Raw genomic sequence first — 17,591 nt, 5'->3', positions numbered from 1 at the left:
CTACTGTGTGTGCAAACCTGGTAAAGACCTATAGTAAACGTTTGACCTCTGTTATTGCCAACAAAGGTTATGTTACAAAGTATTGAGTTGTATTTTTGTTATTGACCAAATACTTATTTTCCACCCTGATTTACGAATAAATTCTTTACAAATCCTACCATGTGGATTCATGGATTTTTTTTTTCACATTCTGTCTCTCACAGTTGAAGTATCTTGCATGTACAAGATACATTTAAAGGGTTTGAAAAATGTAAATTCAAGAGAAGAAAGAAAAGGAGAAATGTTGTAGACAAAGAGGAGTAAATGCAGTCATGTGACCAATGGGAAACTAGGACACGGTGCAGTTCTGTGGATTGAGTGAAACAGTGGAGCATCTTTGATCAACATATGTAAAATATCAGTAAGTAAAAGAAAACACTGAACAAAAGTGGAGAAACACACGAGTGCAAGTGAATAGTTTCAATATGTGTTTGTTGATACAAACAGCTGCAGTCTTTTTATGAGGAGGCTGGAATCACTTACACTCGGGCCATGTGGATAATTAAATACACCTACAGGTCCTTCTGCAGTATTAATCTGGTTGAAGTCTGGACTTTGCAGCACTGGATGCCCTGCTTTTCACTCTAGAATACTTTAGCATACGGAGGAGCTCGTGGTCGAATCAGTTGCTGCAAGGTTCCCAGGGACTGTCCCTGCAAAGCAAGCCCAAATCATCACCCTCTCAGCACTGGGCTTGACACTTGGTATGAGGTGTTTGTGCTGATGAGTTGTGTTTGTTTTTCCACATGCGGTGTTATGTTATAGGCAAACATCTCCATTTTGATCTCATCTGTCTAAAGCAAATTTGGGTTTGTTCAGAAGCAACTGAAAGATGAGGCTTTCTCCTTGTAACCCTTTCAAATATTATTTGGTCTTTTTCTAATTTTAATGTAATGAACTTTAATGTTTAAGAACTGTGCAAACAATGTACAAAGCAGCAAATAAATCTTTGCCCCACAACATCCAGAACTTGTTCCAAATAAGACAAAATACTCATGACCTGAGAGGAATCCTTATGTTCAGCAAGCCAGTAGGGACAAATGTAAACTATCACAGCATTACAGTCACATGAGTTAGTGTGTAGAACACCTGTACAGATGAAATCAAGACAAGTACATCAATACACAAATTCACACGATTGTTTAAAAATAATAAATTGCATGAATATAGGAAATATATTCATGCTGTATATAAATGCCACTTGTTTTGCACATATTCAACTCTGTATATTTTATTATTATTATTATTATTTTTTTTTTTTTACTATTTAATTTGTAAAAATGTGTACACACACACACACACACACACACACACACACACACACACACACACACACACACAAGTAGGAAAATATTTAGTATACACATCCAGAAATGCATACACTATTATATATTGTACATATATTTATTAGTTTCAGGTTGGCCATTCTTGTATTTTGCTCGTTTGTGTTGTTGTGTTTGCACATCTCTGTTGCTTGTGGGGCTCGCACACAAGAATTTCACTCGCATGTGCTGTGCCAGTGTGCCTGCACATGTGATGTGACAATAAAAGTGATTTGATTTGATTTGATTTGATTTGAATATTCCTCTCAGTGACTGAGTTGTCTTACTGTGCTCTATTGAAGCCTTGACCTCCTTTTTATAGATCAAAGCCAGAGTAACCCAAGCTTCAAGCGCTCATTAAGGTATTTGTAACATAGATATAAAATAAGCTCAGAGATTAAGCAGGTGTTAACCACAGCGTGCTTAGTTTATGTAAAAATGTAGTTTGTTATTGTTTTGGTTTAAGTGCTAAAATTGTTTTATGTGTGTATGTTTATGTGTTGTATATGAGTGCAGACTTGTATATAGTTAAACATGTATGGATCATATAATGTCAAATTCTGAATATGGATTTGTAAGCAATAAAAGTTGAAATATGGGGGTAGGAACAGGAAAAGTGTAGACTTCATCCTACTCTGAGCATGCTCATTCTGTAGACATAGATATATACATGAAACATCTATCTATCTATCTATCTATCTATCTATCTATCTATCTATCTATCTATCTATCTATCTATCTATCTATCTATCTATCTATCTATCTATCTATCTATCTATCTATCTATCTATCTATCTATCTATCTATCTATCTATCTATCTATCTATCTATCTATCTATCTATCTATCTATCTATCTGTGAAGGTGTTCTCTTGCATTGCTGTGCAGGGCAAAAGCTCATAAATTCAAACGTTAGGATGAAGAAGCATCTATGTATGAAATGAAAACCTCCTGTTTGCCATGTCTGCACAAAGACACACAAACACACTCAGAAATATAAACCGGAGTATTTGCTGTTTGACAGAACAGCACATTCTTCTTGGAGCAAACCCAGTTCGCCCTAAAGTATTTGGACAAAACTGTTCATTCACTCAGCCAGTTGAACAAGGAACGAGGGTGGTGCTGTCACTGTAAACAAGCACATGCTCTTGACTGACCCGTCTGATTAGATAAGGGTCTTAAAACAGGAGGGGCGTATTAATCTTGCAGCGGGTGCGCATTCTGTTTTTCATCTACATGTGTTTAGACAGGTGTTGGCCATCAGGCTTTCTGGCCAAAGGACTAACCCCGTGACTGTGTTACGTTCACTTCCTCGCTTCACACAATGCGTTTGTTATTCGGAGGATGTCCAGTAACAACAAAGCGTACATCTGTATTTATTTGTGGGAGTGTTGGTGCTTCATTGTAGAGATCGAGAACCAAAGTAAATAAGTAAATATTTATAATTAATAGTGCAAAAATTACACTCGAACCCCGAGCAAATAAATACTCTCATAAATCAATGAGAGTTTTAGCCTAAAGAGAGAGCGAGAGATCAAGAACACAGACTAAAGAAATAGACAAATTAGACTTTCTGTCCTTAAATGACCCCAATCCAGTACTGAAAATCAAGACATTTACTAAAATTATGTATACTGTCACGTCAGGGCCTCAGAGATCAAAACAGACTAAAGAGGGGGATTTAAAACAAAGTTTGTTACTTTCATACCCAAAGGAGGAAATTAACTGACAGAAGTGCCCCTTAAGGAATTTCTGAGTTCTGTTTATCTTTTCAGAAACATCTTGAAATTGAAATGTTTAATTAGCTTCTGTCAGCTTTGATGTCTGAAGCCCATCGGTGCCTTGGAAAGTATTCAGCCCAAGTGAAAAAAACAGTCTCATAGAAACGTATTAGGATTTATCTTCTGCTGCTATGTTGTCTACAAGCCGGTGGCTCTGGATTGTCCTTGAAGGCAGATCTTTAATCTTCGTTTCCCTTCCGTGACTCAGATTCAGTCACGCTGCTTGGAAAATATTACACAAGTTATTATTTTATAACTCTAACCGACTGAAGCTGTGTGCGCTCCTCACAGTGCATGTGCTATTTTGAGGTACTCACTTGATTTAATGTCACAGTAATTTGACATTTTAAGTCGAGCTGTGGAGACTGCTAACCGCTTTTGGTGACTTTATTATCAAGTTACAGCAAAACTAATGAGTTCCAGCTTTAAACCACAGGATTACATTTCCATGTAATTATTCACTTCCGAGCCAGCTTCATTACACAGCTGCCTTGAAAGTAAACAAAAACAATCTGCTATATTTATTTATTTATTCCTAAAATTTACAAGCAAGTTCATACAGTACAAAATCAGCTGAATGGAATTTCAGTGTATTTTATTTGAAATTACAACGTGATTATATTTACCTACCAGTACGTGCAGATAGTACCCTACAATAAGTAAAAAGTCAAGTTTTTACACAACACAAAGAAATTATTATACTATCGGCCAATTTCAGCAGCTTCTAAGTACAGAGTAAGCAAAAAAGAACAAATAAACATAGAATATCCATCATGCACATCAATATAAGGAAGATTAAAAACTATTTTAATAAATAACGATGTAAAAAGGTAAGTCACTCAATAATATGGCTCCACAGCATACTTATAATGTAGGATGGGGAAATATTGCTTGTTTTCTGCAAAATTTATGCAACACTTAAAATTACTGTATATTTTAAGTATTTCTTTGGTGACAATTTGCAGGTCACCTAAATAATGTAAATACAGTTAAACTGTTATTGGTACTTTATTAAACCACTGTATGTTATGTGCTTGTATCCAAGGACAACGGCTCTTTGTTATTTCTAATTCATTTTCTAACTGGCACAATAAACATCTGTAGTTTATGGGTGAACCAAAGATTTGCTCATATTTTTTCAGAAACCAAAGTACAGAATAAAAAGAAAAAATAGTTTTAACAAAGATTTTTCTTAAATGTCCCCAGAAGTACCCCTGGTTACTCTGAATGCACAATAAAGTCATGTCTGGCTGTCAATTCAGATCACACTGCGACTGCAGCAGCAGTGACATCAGCCCCAGAGGCTCCAGTCTTAATCATGCAGAAACAAAAAGTTACACTTGGGGCTTTGCTCTCCCCACTGGACCAAATGACCCAGATGTTGGCACAGTGTCCACTCAGTTTAAAGGAAAATGTATCCACAAGAACATGAGTAATGCTTGTGATATCATTTTTATACCGTTATTATGTCTGTTGCAAACTTGCTATTATCAGCTAGGTTCTATCAAAAATCTGTTACTATTGTGTGAGACAAAACAATCCATCCTTGTTTGATTCAGGGAACAGAGGTTTTACAGAGCACAGTGCAGACAGGATGCCAGTCCATCTCTGCGCTAACACTTACACCGATTAGGTGTACCAGACCCCCGTCATCAACGAGTGCCCAGTGGAGAGAGTGGACAGCTTCAAATACCTCGGAGTTCACATCACGCAGGACCTGTCATGGTCCTGTCACATCAACACCGTGGTGAAAAAGGCCCGTCAGCGTCTCTACCACCTCAGACGCTTGAGAGACTTCCAACTGCCCTCCAAGGTGCTCAGGAACTTTTACTCGTGCACCATAGAGAGCATCCTGGCGGGAAACATCTTAACCTGGTTCGGGAACAGCACCATGCAGGACAGACGAGCTCTACAGAGGGTTGTGCGGTCAGCTGAGCGCACCATCCGCTCCGAGCTCCCTGACCTGCACTCAATCTACAGCAGGCGGTGCTGGACCAAGGCCAGGAAGATCGTGAAGGACCTCAGCCATCCCAACAACAGACTGTTCTCTCTGTTGAGGTCAGGAAAGCGATTCCGCTCCCTGAAGACCAACACAGAGAGACTGAGGAGGAGCTTCTTCCCGCAGGCGATACGGTCTCTCAATCACACCACCACACAGTACTGACCCACACATATGGTTCTTACACACACACTGGACTTTCTGGACTTTGGTTTTGCACAACACTGGTCACTATATTCTTCATTTCCAGTTAATACTTGTACAGCTGCTGTTATTGTGTATATATTTATTTATATTTAGATTTCTTCATACATTCTTATATAGTTCTATATTGTGTATTTTGTTGTACAGTTATTTTATTTTCAACTTTAATTTATATATTTTATCTTATTCTTCCCAGTTAAATTTACCCTTCATTCTAATTTGTGTTGTACAGTTATTTCATTTTTAACCTTAATTTATATTCTATTCCTTCCTAGTTAAATTTACCCTTTTTAATTTCTCATATTTATTTCCTATCTTATTCATAGCCTTTTCCTTTTTTGTTTTCTTTAGGTCACGAGCAGTTGTCCAAGCATTTCACTACATATCGTACTGTGTATGACTGTGTACATGACAAATAAAATTTGAATTTGAATTTGAATTTGAATTTGAATTTGAATTTAATGCTCTGACCGCTGCAGGTGAACTGAATGACACTGATTATCTCTTCATCATGGTACCTGTTAGTGGGTGGACTATATCAGGGAGCAGGAGAACATTTTGTCTTCAAAGTTGATGTTGGAAGCTGGAAAAACGGTGAGTTTTGAGTTTGACAAAAGGCCAAACTGTGATGTTAGATGACTGGATCACAACCACAGCCCTGCTCCTGGTTTATAGGGATCGATCAAAAGTGGTCCACGGAAGGAACAGTGGTAATCCAGTGACGGGTCATGGACCACCAAGGTTCATGGATGCACATGAGGATTTAAGGTCTGATCCGACAGACGAGCTTCTGTAGCTCAAAGTTTAAAAAAAAACAACAACAACAAAAAACAAAACGTTTGTGCTGATTCTGATGGAAAAGTGTCTGAACACACAGAAGATCAGAGTTTAGCTGCAGATCAGTCATGCTTATACCTGATGGTAAATACAGACAGCCATCAACCTTGCTGCCTTTTCATTCAGACTAATTTATGTGTGAAATGTAGAAGAATGTTATGAGCTGAAATTCCCTGCAGTAGTGATTCCTGAGCAGAGTAAGAGATGTAGCTTAGTGCTACCAGAGAACGTGTATCAGGCTCAAATTTGTCATGTCAGAAAAAGGCATACCTTTTGTGTCAAACCCATTACAAGCAATCCACCTTTACTCATGTACCATTAGATGTGGTGTTATTGTTGTAGGTGAGCTTTAGGAATATGCGACGTGACAGGGCAAAGCGCTGAAAGAAGAATTGTGTCAAAAAGTAGACCCTGATGGAAGTATTTGGTCATGTTGTCCTCGGGCATGCGGGAAGCTGATGTGTAATGTGCAGTGTTTGCAAGTACCAGAAAACACTGAGTCAGGAGAGGACTGTTTGTGCTTGTGTTCATTTTACGATGTATGCTCTACAAAATTATTTGTCTGTTATTAATATCCTTGCTTTGGTTTTTAATGCATAACATTGAAGACTGCACAGATGGAAACACGTGTTTAGCAGACACATCAGACATGCTCACTGTTTGACAGAATATCTCAGTTGGTTTGAAGTTGCTCCAGCACATTCTGCAGAATTCAATGAGAGTTACTATCAGAGCCTGGCGTCTCTGACGTAAAGCACAGAGTTTTCAGTCACAAATCACCGCACACATGCGCTGACGAAACTAAAACTCTCCTTGAGCCCCTTTGCTTCTGTTTGATCATTGTATAGGGATGGAGGAGGATGCAAATGAGCTCTAGCTCATATTTGTATATTCAAATATTTGCTTATTCAAACTCTGGGCTGCCTCTTTTTTCCTTTCCTTCAGGCTCGTCTAGTGGTGGTGTTCCCTTGAGTCCTACCCATCTCATCCTCCTCTTCTTCTGCAGGTCTTTGTTTTGCTTTTTCCTACAGGTCATTGCAGATCAAGTTAGACCAGTAAGTCTTCAAAATGTTCCTTAGACAGCTGCTGATGAAGGTCTGTGAGCCTTTCTCAGCTTCCTATGTTCTGCACCACAGAGCAAAACTGATTTAAGATCAGAGTTGAAGATTCTGATCTTGGTTTGTTTGTGTTCTTGACTTCCAGGTGGTCCTCAAATTATTCTCAGCTTTCACATTATTTTTAATCATTTCCCATTAAAATCAGAAACTGTTACATAGACACCGACTGTGCCCAAAGATGTGGAGTCTGCAGAGATGCATGCACAGAGTACCCCATTGTGCAAAGATGTAATTCAAAAGCAGATCAATAAAAATAAATCCCTTCAAGCTGACTTTCTGCTAAGCTTTGTCAGCAGCCTGACAGAACAGATGTGATTTCAAAGGACAGACAGCTATTGATTTCCTTCCATATCTTTAGATAATAGCAGGGTGCTTATAATGAGATCTGAATGGAGCCCATGCACTTGAAACATCAGAGAGAAAGGAGGACGCAGATGTGCCGTAGTAAATTGTTGTATTTAATACATGAAAGTAATATTATTTACAACTATTATTCTATCATAGTTTAAATCAGCTGTAGCCTTCACTACATTAATTACATTAAGCAGTAAAAAAACTGCAATAATGTTCAAAGGAAACTAAAAAGTTAAAGGTAAAAAAAATCATTTAAAAATCCAGAAATTGGAAGAAGAAAATCAAAAAGCACAGGGGAGTGAGAATGTCATGTTTTTCACTATTTAACAGATTTTGTTAGATACTTCTGCCTGGTCAGAGGAGGAAGACAAGAAGATACTGTAAAAATAAAATGATATAGAGTGAAACAAAATGTAGGTAACTACATATTTTGAGGATGTCCTGTCAGGTTAAAGAGGTTAAAGGTTAAAGCAGACCAACTTCAGATTAGGCAAACATGCTTACTTGGCCCTCCTGAGTCAAACCATGATCTCAAGTCATGCCAGCAGCAACAAGTGGCACTCTAATGTTTAACACTCCTGCACTGCCAGTACTATAATGTGTTTATAATAAAGGCCCTCAGTTAGAAAGTCAGGGTTTGAGAACAAAATTGAGGCTATTTTAAGCATAACAAACATGATAAAGTTACTCTTAGCTCAGTAAAGACAAGAATACAAAAGGATTAGTCTGGAGAACAAGCCCATAAATCCACTGTGGTCTGTAATGGGATGAGGGCCCTGAGAAGTTCAAAGGTTTTCTAAAGCCCTGTAGACAAGAGTGATACAAGGTCATAGAGAACTGTTAAGAAGCAATAGCAACTCCAACCCCTTGTGATAGTTAAGGAAATTCTATTTTTTTTCACTGAGATTCTGAGCAAACAAATTTAAGAGAAGCTGCGATGAACTTTCAAAGACTGAAGGTTGAAAATGGCCCAAGCACACCGACATTAAGGTAACAGGGGCTTCATTTACATCTCCTCCTGGGCAATGAAGCCAAGCAGACACTGATAATGGTGATGATGAAGAAACCAAGGACACAGCAGTCGGGTTTTAATGGTGGTGCTTTGCCAGACTTACAAAACCCTGATCGGAATGGTCTCAGTCATCAGTAGAACATTGATCAATGGCTCCCTCTAGTGGCAACTTATGAAACACCATGAAGGCTTCACATGTTTCTGAGAATTTACTAAAGCAATCTGATGCAAACACTGAGTATATAATTCTGTGCTTATTGGGAAAAGTGCGTATTCAGCAGATAATATCTGCACAACCTTTCTGTGCAACTTCTCTATGAAAAGGCTGGTTTTATAAAAGCTGGATTATTAAGTGTGATGATGAATATCACTCTTATGTTTGTACGGTAAATGTACACACGTGACTAATTTTAGTTAAAATACAGGAAATAAATTATGTAATTAAAGCATTATATAGCACTATTTGTTTCTGAGCTTGTCCTAAATTTTGAGTATCAAAGAGATACATTTGTGCACAGAGAAACTGAAGGGAAAACAAAAACAGGACATGTTTTCTACTGGATCCTTAATTAGGTTCATTTTTGTTGTTTAAAATAATAATAATAATAATGGAGGAGACAGGTGTCAGGCTTCCTGTGGTTTGCAGGCCAAAAGGTAGAAATACTTGACAGCCACCACCACCTCTGTCTCTGCAGAGGTCACCTTCATTACAGACATCAGCCTATGCAGAGAAACACAGGAAGCAGAGCGCATGATAATTCAGCTAGAGGGACTCGTTTAGACAACAACGAATGCCAGTCTTACACCTATAATTGTGGTTTTTCCACTGACATTATTATCACCCACAAAACCTGCTGACATGTTTGTCATGTTACTGTATGTAATAGATTTTAACACTGAGGAACATTAAACTGTCAAAACACATTATTGTCATTATGACACATATACACCGTGAAGGTCCCGGTTCACCTCTGACAGATGTCCTGGGAGAGTCTGGAGGCCTCCTGCGGGTCGTCTCTCAGCAGAGCCTGATAGCTGGAGAAAGACTCCACCAGCCCCATGTAGCTGGACAGAGGCATGGTCTTTCTGTCCCACAAACACTCCTGCCTGTAACACAAAATACACTCGCGGCATGAACGCAGTCAGTGGAGAGAGAGAGAGATAAATAAAATACCCATCAGACATGCCAAGGGGATTTTTTTTTTAAAGTGGATGCTGAACATTAAAATAGCTAAAGTGATATTTTTATTTATTTATTTTTTAAATGTTACAAATTATAAAGTACACAACATGTATATGCTGGAAAGAATTAAAACATCTGTTACATAAGTAATGGTGGTCTGCTGCGAAAATTCCATATTAAGAAACAATTAGAGTTAGGATTATTTACCATTCCTTGTGAGGGTAGGGAATAGTTTCTAAGGCCTCCCGGTACAAGTTAATAGAGCTCACTCCAAGGTGGGGGCTGCGGTACGGCTGCAACGCTGCATAAAACTGGCAAATCCAACAGAAAAGGCCATGAGAAGTATTTATTATGAATTTGTTAATAATATTACAAAGAGCATCAATCAGACATAACTCGGTAATATTCAAGTTATGATAACTATGAGCTGTGTGTTACAGTCCACTCAAAGTTGGTGCACCTCACTCATCAACTCAAACAACTGCACCCCTCAGCTCAGGCTGTTTTACCAGAAACGCCCTCTAGATGGCAACGCACATCATCTTAGTTTCTTAACAACAAAGTAATCCAAACTCTGTGTCCTTATGTTTGCACTGCACCAAGTGCTGTTTCTCTGGATGATGTGGCAATGAACCTGGTGCATAAAACTCCACCGAAAGCAGAGAGGAGATGCTTCCTTTATTATTATTTATCATCTTTTGGCTGTTTTTTGAAAGCGCCGTTATTCACCGCTCACATTCCTATAAAATAACATCTGAGTGGCACACAAACCCTCCTTCCTTATATATTTATTAGTTAAGGTGGACTTTTTTTTACCCTCTAAAACAGACTTTAAACACAGGAACATCTAATCCTTTTTACATAAATCTTTTCTGTAAGAATTATTTAGTTTAAATGTAACTATTTTAACTGAAATCACCTTCCTGGACATGAATATGAGGCTTGAATAATGTTTAGTCTTAAAGAAAAGAGTTATTTTAGTAATCATATTGACTTTGTGGTGTATAAGTGAGCGCTCAAGAATTTTTCCAGAAATGGTTTTGCTGCATTACTTTAAAAACCACTAGACTATAAACAGTGGTAATGAAAACACAGCAGTCTATTCTAGGTGGATATTATGCGAGCACCTCTTTGCAGACTTGGTTTACTGAGTGCGAGCAGCAGTCGGCGTAGCTGAGCTCCATGTCAATGGTGTAGTTGAGCAAGGCTAAGCAGCCGCGGGGCTTCAGGACCCTGTGGACCTCTTCGAGAAAGCGTGGCCTGTCAAACCAGTGGAAGGCAGACATGGCCGTCACCAGGTCCACTGAGCTGTCAGCGAGTGGCAGCTCCTCGGCACCACACTGTCTGAAGATGAAAGAGGAGCAAAGGCCAAGTGAAACTTTTGACCGACTGCAGGATCATTTTTCAGAGTGTTTATGCAGGACTTCTGAAAACACGTAGCTCGCGGCAGAACAATGTAACCCCTGTCCTGTGAAGGCTGGTCATGCTGTGAGGCTTACATTAAGGAACATTCTCCTACTAGAACAGAACAAATGATGTGGCATTAACTGTGGTATTTTATTTTTTTACAGGCACGAGTTTTGATGAATTCTGACTTGTTTGGTCTTTTCTTACTTGTACGTGATGTTCGGCTCTTTGGCGTGCTGCAAAGCCACTTCCAGCTGGGCGGGACTCACGTCAGTGCCCACCACAGAGGCAAGGTGTCTGGCCAGCAGCAGAGTGCCCTGTCCTGAGCCGCAGCCCACGTCAACTGCCAGCTCAAAGGGCCGACCTTTCTGACAAAATATTCAACATGTTAACGCGCTGTAAATGTTTGATGGCAGTTTACAGTTGAAAGGATTCTCGAAGGTACAGTTGAAAGGATTCTCGAAGGAGAAGCATTTGTCACACTTACATGTTTTTCCAGGAAGTCGAGCACGTGTTGAAATAGATGACCTGATGGAGAGATCCTGTACCTCCAGTAGGAAGAAGCATGCTGCTTACCTTCAAACAGGCGGTAGGCCATGGTGAGCTGAAGCCTTCTCAAACAGCTGAACCAGCATCAGTTTAAGTAATAAGTTACCTAATGTGGTGTTGTTGTTTTTTTGTCTGTGTATCTTTCTTTTTGATCAGATAAGAGAAGTGAAACTCTACACTCCACTGTGAGAATCAGCAGTAAGTCACAAACACAAAGAAAGACACACAGTGGAGTGGGAGGTCCCACTCCTGCCAAAACCTGCTTTGCTTCATAATTAGAGCCTTTTAAAGAGACAGTCTTTTTTTATACTCCTATTTTTTGCTTGTTGTTATAATAATGTTGTTGTTTTCTTCTTTCCGTACATAATACTGATTTCTAATATTCTAAATGTCAAAATTAAGCCATGATATTAACATTAAACTGAAATCTGGGTCAAGCTCAAAAGCGCTGTGTGAGAAAAGGGTTAGATTACGGGTCATGTGATGGTATGTGCTCCCGTCAGAACCAATAAAAACTCCTGTGTGTGTCTGTGTGTGTGTGTGTGTGTGTGTGTGTGTGTGTGTGTGTGTGTGTGTGTGTGTGTGTGTGTGTGTGTGTGTGTGTGTTACAGCTAAAGTGGAGTCTTTCAGTATTTCCTGTACCAAAAGTTTAAATGTCACCTACAACACATTTTATTTTGCAAGGAAACATAATGGCTTCCTCTTTTCCCACGTGTTAGGTACCTTTAGAAGAATGGATTACGTTCATGAAAAAACCTCCAAGGAAGTAATTATGATGAACTTCAGCGATATCTTTTCTTGAGAGATTTAAAGTTACTTAGCAAAATACATTTGGCACAGAGAGTTAATCTTGACCCCATTCGGCCACTTTAAGTTGTAAAGTTTTAAGAGTACCCGCTGGGATAGGCTCCAACCCCACCATGAGAAGTGGAAACGAGGGGATGGATGGATTTTACACTACACCTAAATAATACCTACACTAAGACATATCTATTGATTCTGACAGTTCATTATGTGAAAAATCTCTTAAATTGATTTCCGAGTGATAATGACAGCTATTCTTTCAGCTGGAACATCAGATTAACTATTGGAAATATTAAGGAAGGGCCACTGATATGGTTACAATAAGAGGACAGGCCACCCACAATATCAAGACCGTTGACAGACTCATCTAAGCACCCACCCACCTCCACCCCCTGACGTGACACAGCTGGTTAATCTTCAATTCTTTCTTTCCACTTATGTAACCTGTGACTGTGCATGTCAGACACCGGTTATTCACTTCAAAATGAAACATGTGTCCAGTTCAAGAAAATCAGTAAAACACAGAATCTGCTGATAAAAACATGGTTTATTTAGAACAACAGGTTTATGTATCTCACAGTGATATTCACTGAATGTTGAAGTGTTGATTAATGTGGTTTGCAGGCCAGGATGCAGTAATAATCCAGTTCAAGTTCCACTTCAGTGTCAGGAGACGTGACTCCCATCTCTTGAAGGAACCTGTAAGAAGATCAGTGACACCAAAAAGTGTGAGTCAGATCACAATAACAGGCACGGGCCAGTTAAATATCTGAATTTGTGTGTGCAGGTGACCTCCTCTCAGTGTTGGACAGCAGCTCTTCAGCACCTTTGGGGTCTTTCAGAGCGTAGGCTTGGAACATGGACCAGCTTTGCATGAAACCCACCAGATGCCTCACTGAGATCAAGGACTTTGCTTGAAAACAATCAATCCTGTCGGATCAGTAAAATAATACAATTAATCTGATGAAAAAGCACCAATAATGTCTCCTATAAGGCACAAGATTAGTTTTACACACAGCTGAAAAAAATCATTCCAGCCTAAGTTTGTATTGTTGGCAGTGAGTTTCCTCTGAAGCAACAAGTTAATGCTGTTTTTGTGCTTAAGCGGTTTTTATTTAACCATCACAGAGGTAGCATAAAGACAGGGATGTGTTTGTGTTTACCTCTCTTTATCTGGAAAGGGGATGGCAGAGTACAGCGGGTCCAGCTTACCGTCAGCTACAGCTACTGGGTTGCTCATGTAGGGCTGCAGCGCCTGCTTCACCTGGAAGTTAGTTCATAGAGGTGTGAGATGTTACTGCACCATTTGTTATGTGACTGTCTGCAAAAGCTGTCAAAGTAGTACATCTCTAAAAAGACAAACAAATGATACATTAAAGCAGTGAATGGTGGAACTGCTGCAAATAGTGACTAAATATGAGATTCTCAAAACAGTCAGTGCCCAGTATTATTCTTCAACAAGAGACATTTACCAAAGTACAAACATTTTAAAATAAAAAGTTATGCATTTTATAACAGAGAGAAAGCTTAGCTGTAGTGTTCGATTTTGTTAAGAGACAGAATTGCTGGCTCTTTCCCCAAGCCTTTAGTCTACGCTACATTAGGCAAACTATATTTAGTCGGGTGTTCCACCTTAAAAGCCAGTCCAGTGCTGGCTGCTGTGTTTGTCTTGGTGTTTATCATTTTTGTCTTTAATTTTAAATTGCTGTACACTTCACTTTTATTGTTATTATACATCTTATCTATCTGTACATCTCTATTTATAGATCTATATATGTTTGTGTTTGCCTCTGAGTGGATGCAATCATGTGGCACACGGGTCACAAATCACAACACAACTTTGCTGCTTTTATTTTTAAGTAACTACTTTTTTTAAAAATGTATGTAGATGTGCACAAAGGAATGCACCGTCACTGTTTCTGAAAGTTTCTAGCCCCGAGAGATGTCACAGTGACAAAAGAAAGACTGATGTGGAATGTGAAGTTTTCAATAAGACAAGGCTTCTAAGTATTTACTGAAGTCAGAAGTAAAGCTGTGTGGTTCGTTTGTGGAAAGCAGATTTCTGTGGTGAAAGATTACAGTTTGAATCATCATGAATGAGACTAAACACAGTGAAATACAAGAACTTCATGGAAGCCGAGCAGGAACAGGGATCTGAAACTCTTCTTGGAAAGCAACAAAAGCAGCGTTTTTGCACCAGGTTTTGTCAGCGCTAAAAATTAACCACGTTGCTGATGTTGAAACTGAGATAATTAACTTCACAGACAGTTTGTTGCACTTTGATTCGCTACAGATAGATTACTTCAGGACAGTATCACTGCTCGAGTTTTATTCTTCTCTCACATAAAGACACGTGCTCGGAAGATGTTTGAATCCACCTTCACATGTGAACAAACACTGTCAGTGATGACGTTTAACAAAACTAGACACAGATCCTCAGTCACAGCACTGAATCTGACTCTAAACAGACCAGATTTCTCTCACTGAACATGAAAATATACTGAAAAACTGCAGCTGAAGTAATTAAACTTCAAGAAAATTTACAAATGACGCTTTGTATGAAGTGAAAAGAACTGGCATTTTGCAAAAAAGTGTTCTTTGTCACATTCATGAGCTGATTCTGTCTCAGACGCTGCAGGCTCTTTGGCAAAGTCGATGTTTGATTGCCAAGGTGATAACGCTCATGCACACATGGATGTTTGAGTAGAACAGGACACTTTCAGGGAGAGATCCAGGAGCACTGAAAGGAATCCAACGGTGCACATGGGAATGGACTAACACTACTCTGATTATCAGTCTGCACCTACCTCTTCATAGATGTTTTTGAGCCTGTCTCCACAGTTCTGGTAGGTGGGTTTGGTGTTATAATCGCTGAAGCCCAGCAGAGCCATGCAGCCTCTGGGTTTCAAGACCCGAGCTGCCTCTGCCAGAAACCTCGACTGATCAAACCAGTGCGCTGCTGAAGCTGCCGTCAGCAGGTCTACAGATCCATCTGAAAATGGAAGCTCCTCTGCTGTCCCCTTTCTGCAAATGCAACAGACACAATACACAACCTGCCCATGTAAAGGGATCCTTCTACCTAGTCAGCTAAAAGCTGATCAGCTTGATAATACTCAGGAAAATATATTGCGGTGAAACATGAAGGAAGTACTCAACAAGTGATTTACAATAGAAATGTTCCTCAAGCTGTGGACTTGGCAGTTATAAGAGAAATGTGGACATGGTCTTGAAAGAACAGTTTGACATTAAGAAAACTTTTATTTACTTTCTTGCTGTGAGCCAGATAAGAAGGCAGATACCGCCCATGGCATGATATTGCAAATCACTTGCTCGAAGTACTTTACTGTACACACTCCTACAGGCTGCAGCCCGGAAGCTCTCCTACCTGTACGTGATGTTGGGGTGCCCTGGCACAGCTCTAGCCTCTTCCACTTGACACTCACTGATGTCAAGACCCACTACTTCCTTGAAGTGCGGTGCCAGTAGACGTGAATTCTGTCCCGTTCCACATCCCAGATCCACCGCCAGCTCATGTGGCTGTCCCTTCTGGAGTTGCAGAAAGGAGTTTGCTACTTGTTAATGTCTTTCCTCAGGAAAGGCCTTCATATGTGAAGATAATTTGCACATTATATTTTAAGCATACCTTTTTATCTAAGTACTGAATAATAATATCCTTGAGCCCTGCTGGAGGTGTAAAGCGATACTTTTGGTAGATGGAAGCATGATCCTTCCCTTCAAAGAGCCGGTATGCCATGGAGTTGCCTTTTCACTCTTCTCTTTACAACTGCGGCCTTTTAATCTGGGCTGTAAAGCAGCCTTCTTTGTGGAGCAAAGTTCGCCCGTATTGCCCTTCAGCCTCCTGTTTGACTTTAATTGCTTTTCTGTTAATAAAGCTTCTGCATGTCTTCTCTTGTCTTCTTGCTACAGTCTCTGTTAGAGCTGCTTTCTGTCCGGACACACACTGGACTCCTGTTTTTTCCTGCACTGACGTTTTTCCACATTAATCAAAGCATTAACAGGAAAAAAAATCACTGAACTGAAGCTGCAGTCTCAAACATGAGAGCAGAGATACGTTTAAAACACTGAGGGAAGAAAAGCAGAAAGTAAAACCGATGAAGAAAAAATGCTTCTTACGAGTTGAAAGGTGTCTCTGAAGCCAGGAACTAAACTCAGCTGCAGATTTGCTAACAGTGCACAACAGGGGCAGGGCCTCTTACTTAACCCTTTCATGGGACAATTTCTACAGACTGTACTGTCTCATACTGGAACATTAACAAAATAGAAAAGTGGAGAACACACTACAGTTTTAGTCACTGTATTGCATGATTTCAAGTGAGAACGCAAAACATACTTATGATTTTTATTATTATTTTTCCTGTCACCCATTTTACTGTACGATGGGACTTAATACCCCAAATTCCTTACAGTATGTCTTCAAGATATACAGTTAAAAAAAAGGTTTATCTTAGCAAAGGACACCTGGCTATGATTATATTATAGCCGACTGCTGTGATAAAATGCTTTGTCATAACCTCGACCAAGCAGGTTATGTTTTTGAGTGTCTGTGTCATACAGGATAGTTTTGAATGAAACTTTGTAGGAGTGTAAAGTTATGTTAACAATCCAGTAATAATTCATCAGTGTGTTCAAGCTCCAGTTAATGATTTATTGGTTAAAAATTGCCAAAAGGCCTCGTAAAAATATCATGTCACATTTGACCTCTGACCTCTGCTTTAAGGTCAATAGATTCATCTGATGGTCAAAGTGAGAAAAATGCATTATAAAAGGTATTTAAGACTATGTTTCTTACTGTCATTATTTGCATTAACAACATATTGATATGTAGGGAATGATATATGAGGATTCTAAATATCACTTTGGACCTCTGACCTCTTCTTCAAGATCACATAAGGTCAAACTTTCAGAAAATGTCTTTTGCTTTGCTTAAAATTCTACTAACTTTGTTTGTGCTGGCAACATTTA

The 17,591-nt window shown here is 39.3% G+C and overlaps 2 protein-coding genes across 2 annotated transcripts; both read right to left on the bottom strand.

Moving 5' to 3' along the window:
- Positions 1-7,736: 7,736 nt before the first annotated feature.
- LOC113008267 (putative methyltransferase DDB_G0268948) lies at positions 7,737-12,039 on the bottom strand. Its single transcript, XM_026145569.2, has 6 exons — positions 11,743-12,039; positions 11,463-11,623; positions 10,976-11,192; positions 10,056-10,159; positions 9,635-9,772; positions 7,737-9,386 (listed from the first exon to the last, which is right to left on the bottom strand). Exons 1-6 carry the CDS (start codon positions 11,851-11,853, stop codon positions 9,290-9,292), a joined length of 828 nt encoding a protein of 275 aa, XP_026001354.2. The 5' UTR covers positions 11,854-12,039; the 3' UTR covers positions 7,737-9,289.
- A 1,098-nt stretch (positions 12,040-13,137) lies between these two features.
- LOC113008268 (putative methyltransferase DDB_G0268948) lies at positions 13,138-16,807 on the bottom strand. The gene is made up of 6 exons (XM_026145570.2): positions 16,252-16,807; positions 15,994-16,154; positions 15,416-15,632; positions 13,772-13,872; positions 13,401-13,538; positions 13,138-13,307 (listed from the first exon to the last, which is right to left on the bottom strand). The coding sequence occupies exons 1-6, from the start codon at positions 16,360-16,362 to the stop codon at positions 13,217-13,219; spliced, it is 819 nt and encodes a 272-aa protein (XP_026001355.1). The 5' UTR covers positions 16,363-16,807; the 3' UTR covers positions 13,138-13,216.
- Between the last annotated feature and the right edge of the window lie 784 nt (positions 16,808-17,591).

The sequence above is a fragment of the Astatotilapia calliptera genome, chromosome 16, assembly GCF_964374335.1.
Source record: "Astatotilapia calliptera chromosome 16, fAstCal68.1, whole genome shotgun sequence".
Classification (NCBI taxonomy): Eukaryota; Metazoa; Chordata; class Actinopteri; order Cichliformes; family Cichlidae; genus Astatotilapia; species Astatotilapia calliptera.
The sequence above is the reverse complement of the archived record's forward strand: the minus strand, read 5'-3'. Positions and strand labels throughout refer to the sequence as shown.

Bases quoted from the DNA above. Each gene is read 5' to 3' on its own strand.
- LOC113008268 (XM_026145570.2), bottom strand. From the start codon at position 16,362: ATGGCATACCGGCTCTTTGAAGGGAAGGATCATGCTTCCATCTACCAA. The intron at 15,633-15,993 runs GTAGGAGAGCTT...TTGCATTTGCAG, and splicing joins CACCCCAACATCACGTACAG to AAAGGGGACAGCAGAGGAGC. The intron at 13,308-13,400 runs GTCACCTGCACA...ATCTTCTTACAG, and splicing joins CTGTCCAACACTGAGAGGAG to GTTCCTTCAAGAGATGGGAG.
- LOC113008267 (XM_026145569.2), bottom strand. From the start codon at position 11,853: ATGGCCTACCGCCTGTTTGAAGGTAAGCAGCATGCTTCTTCCTACTGG. The intron at 11,193-11,462 runs GTAAGAAAAGAC...TTTCATCTTCAG, and splicing joins GAGCCGAACATCACGTACAA to ACAGTGTGGTGCCGAGGAGC. The intron at 10,160-10,975 runs GTGCTCGCATAA...TGGATTTGCCAG, and splicing joins TAAACCAAGTCTGCAAAGAG to TTTTATGCAGCGTTGCAGCC.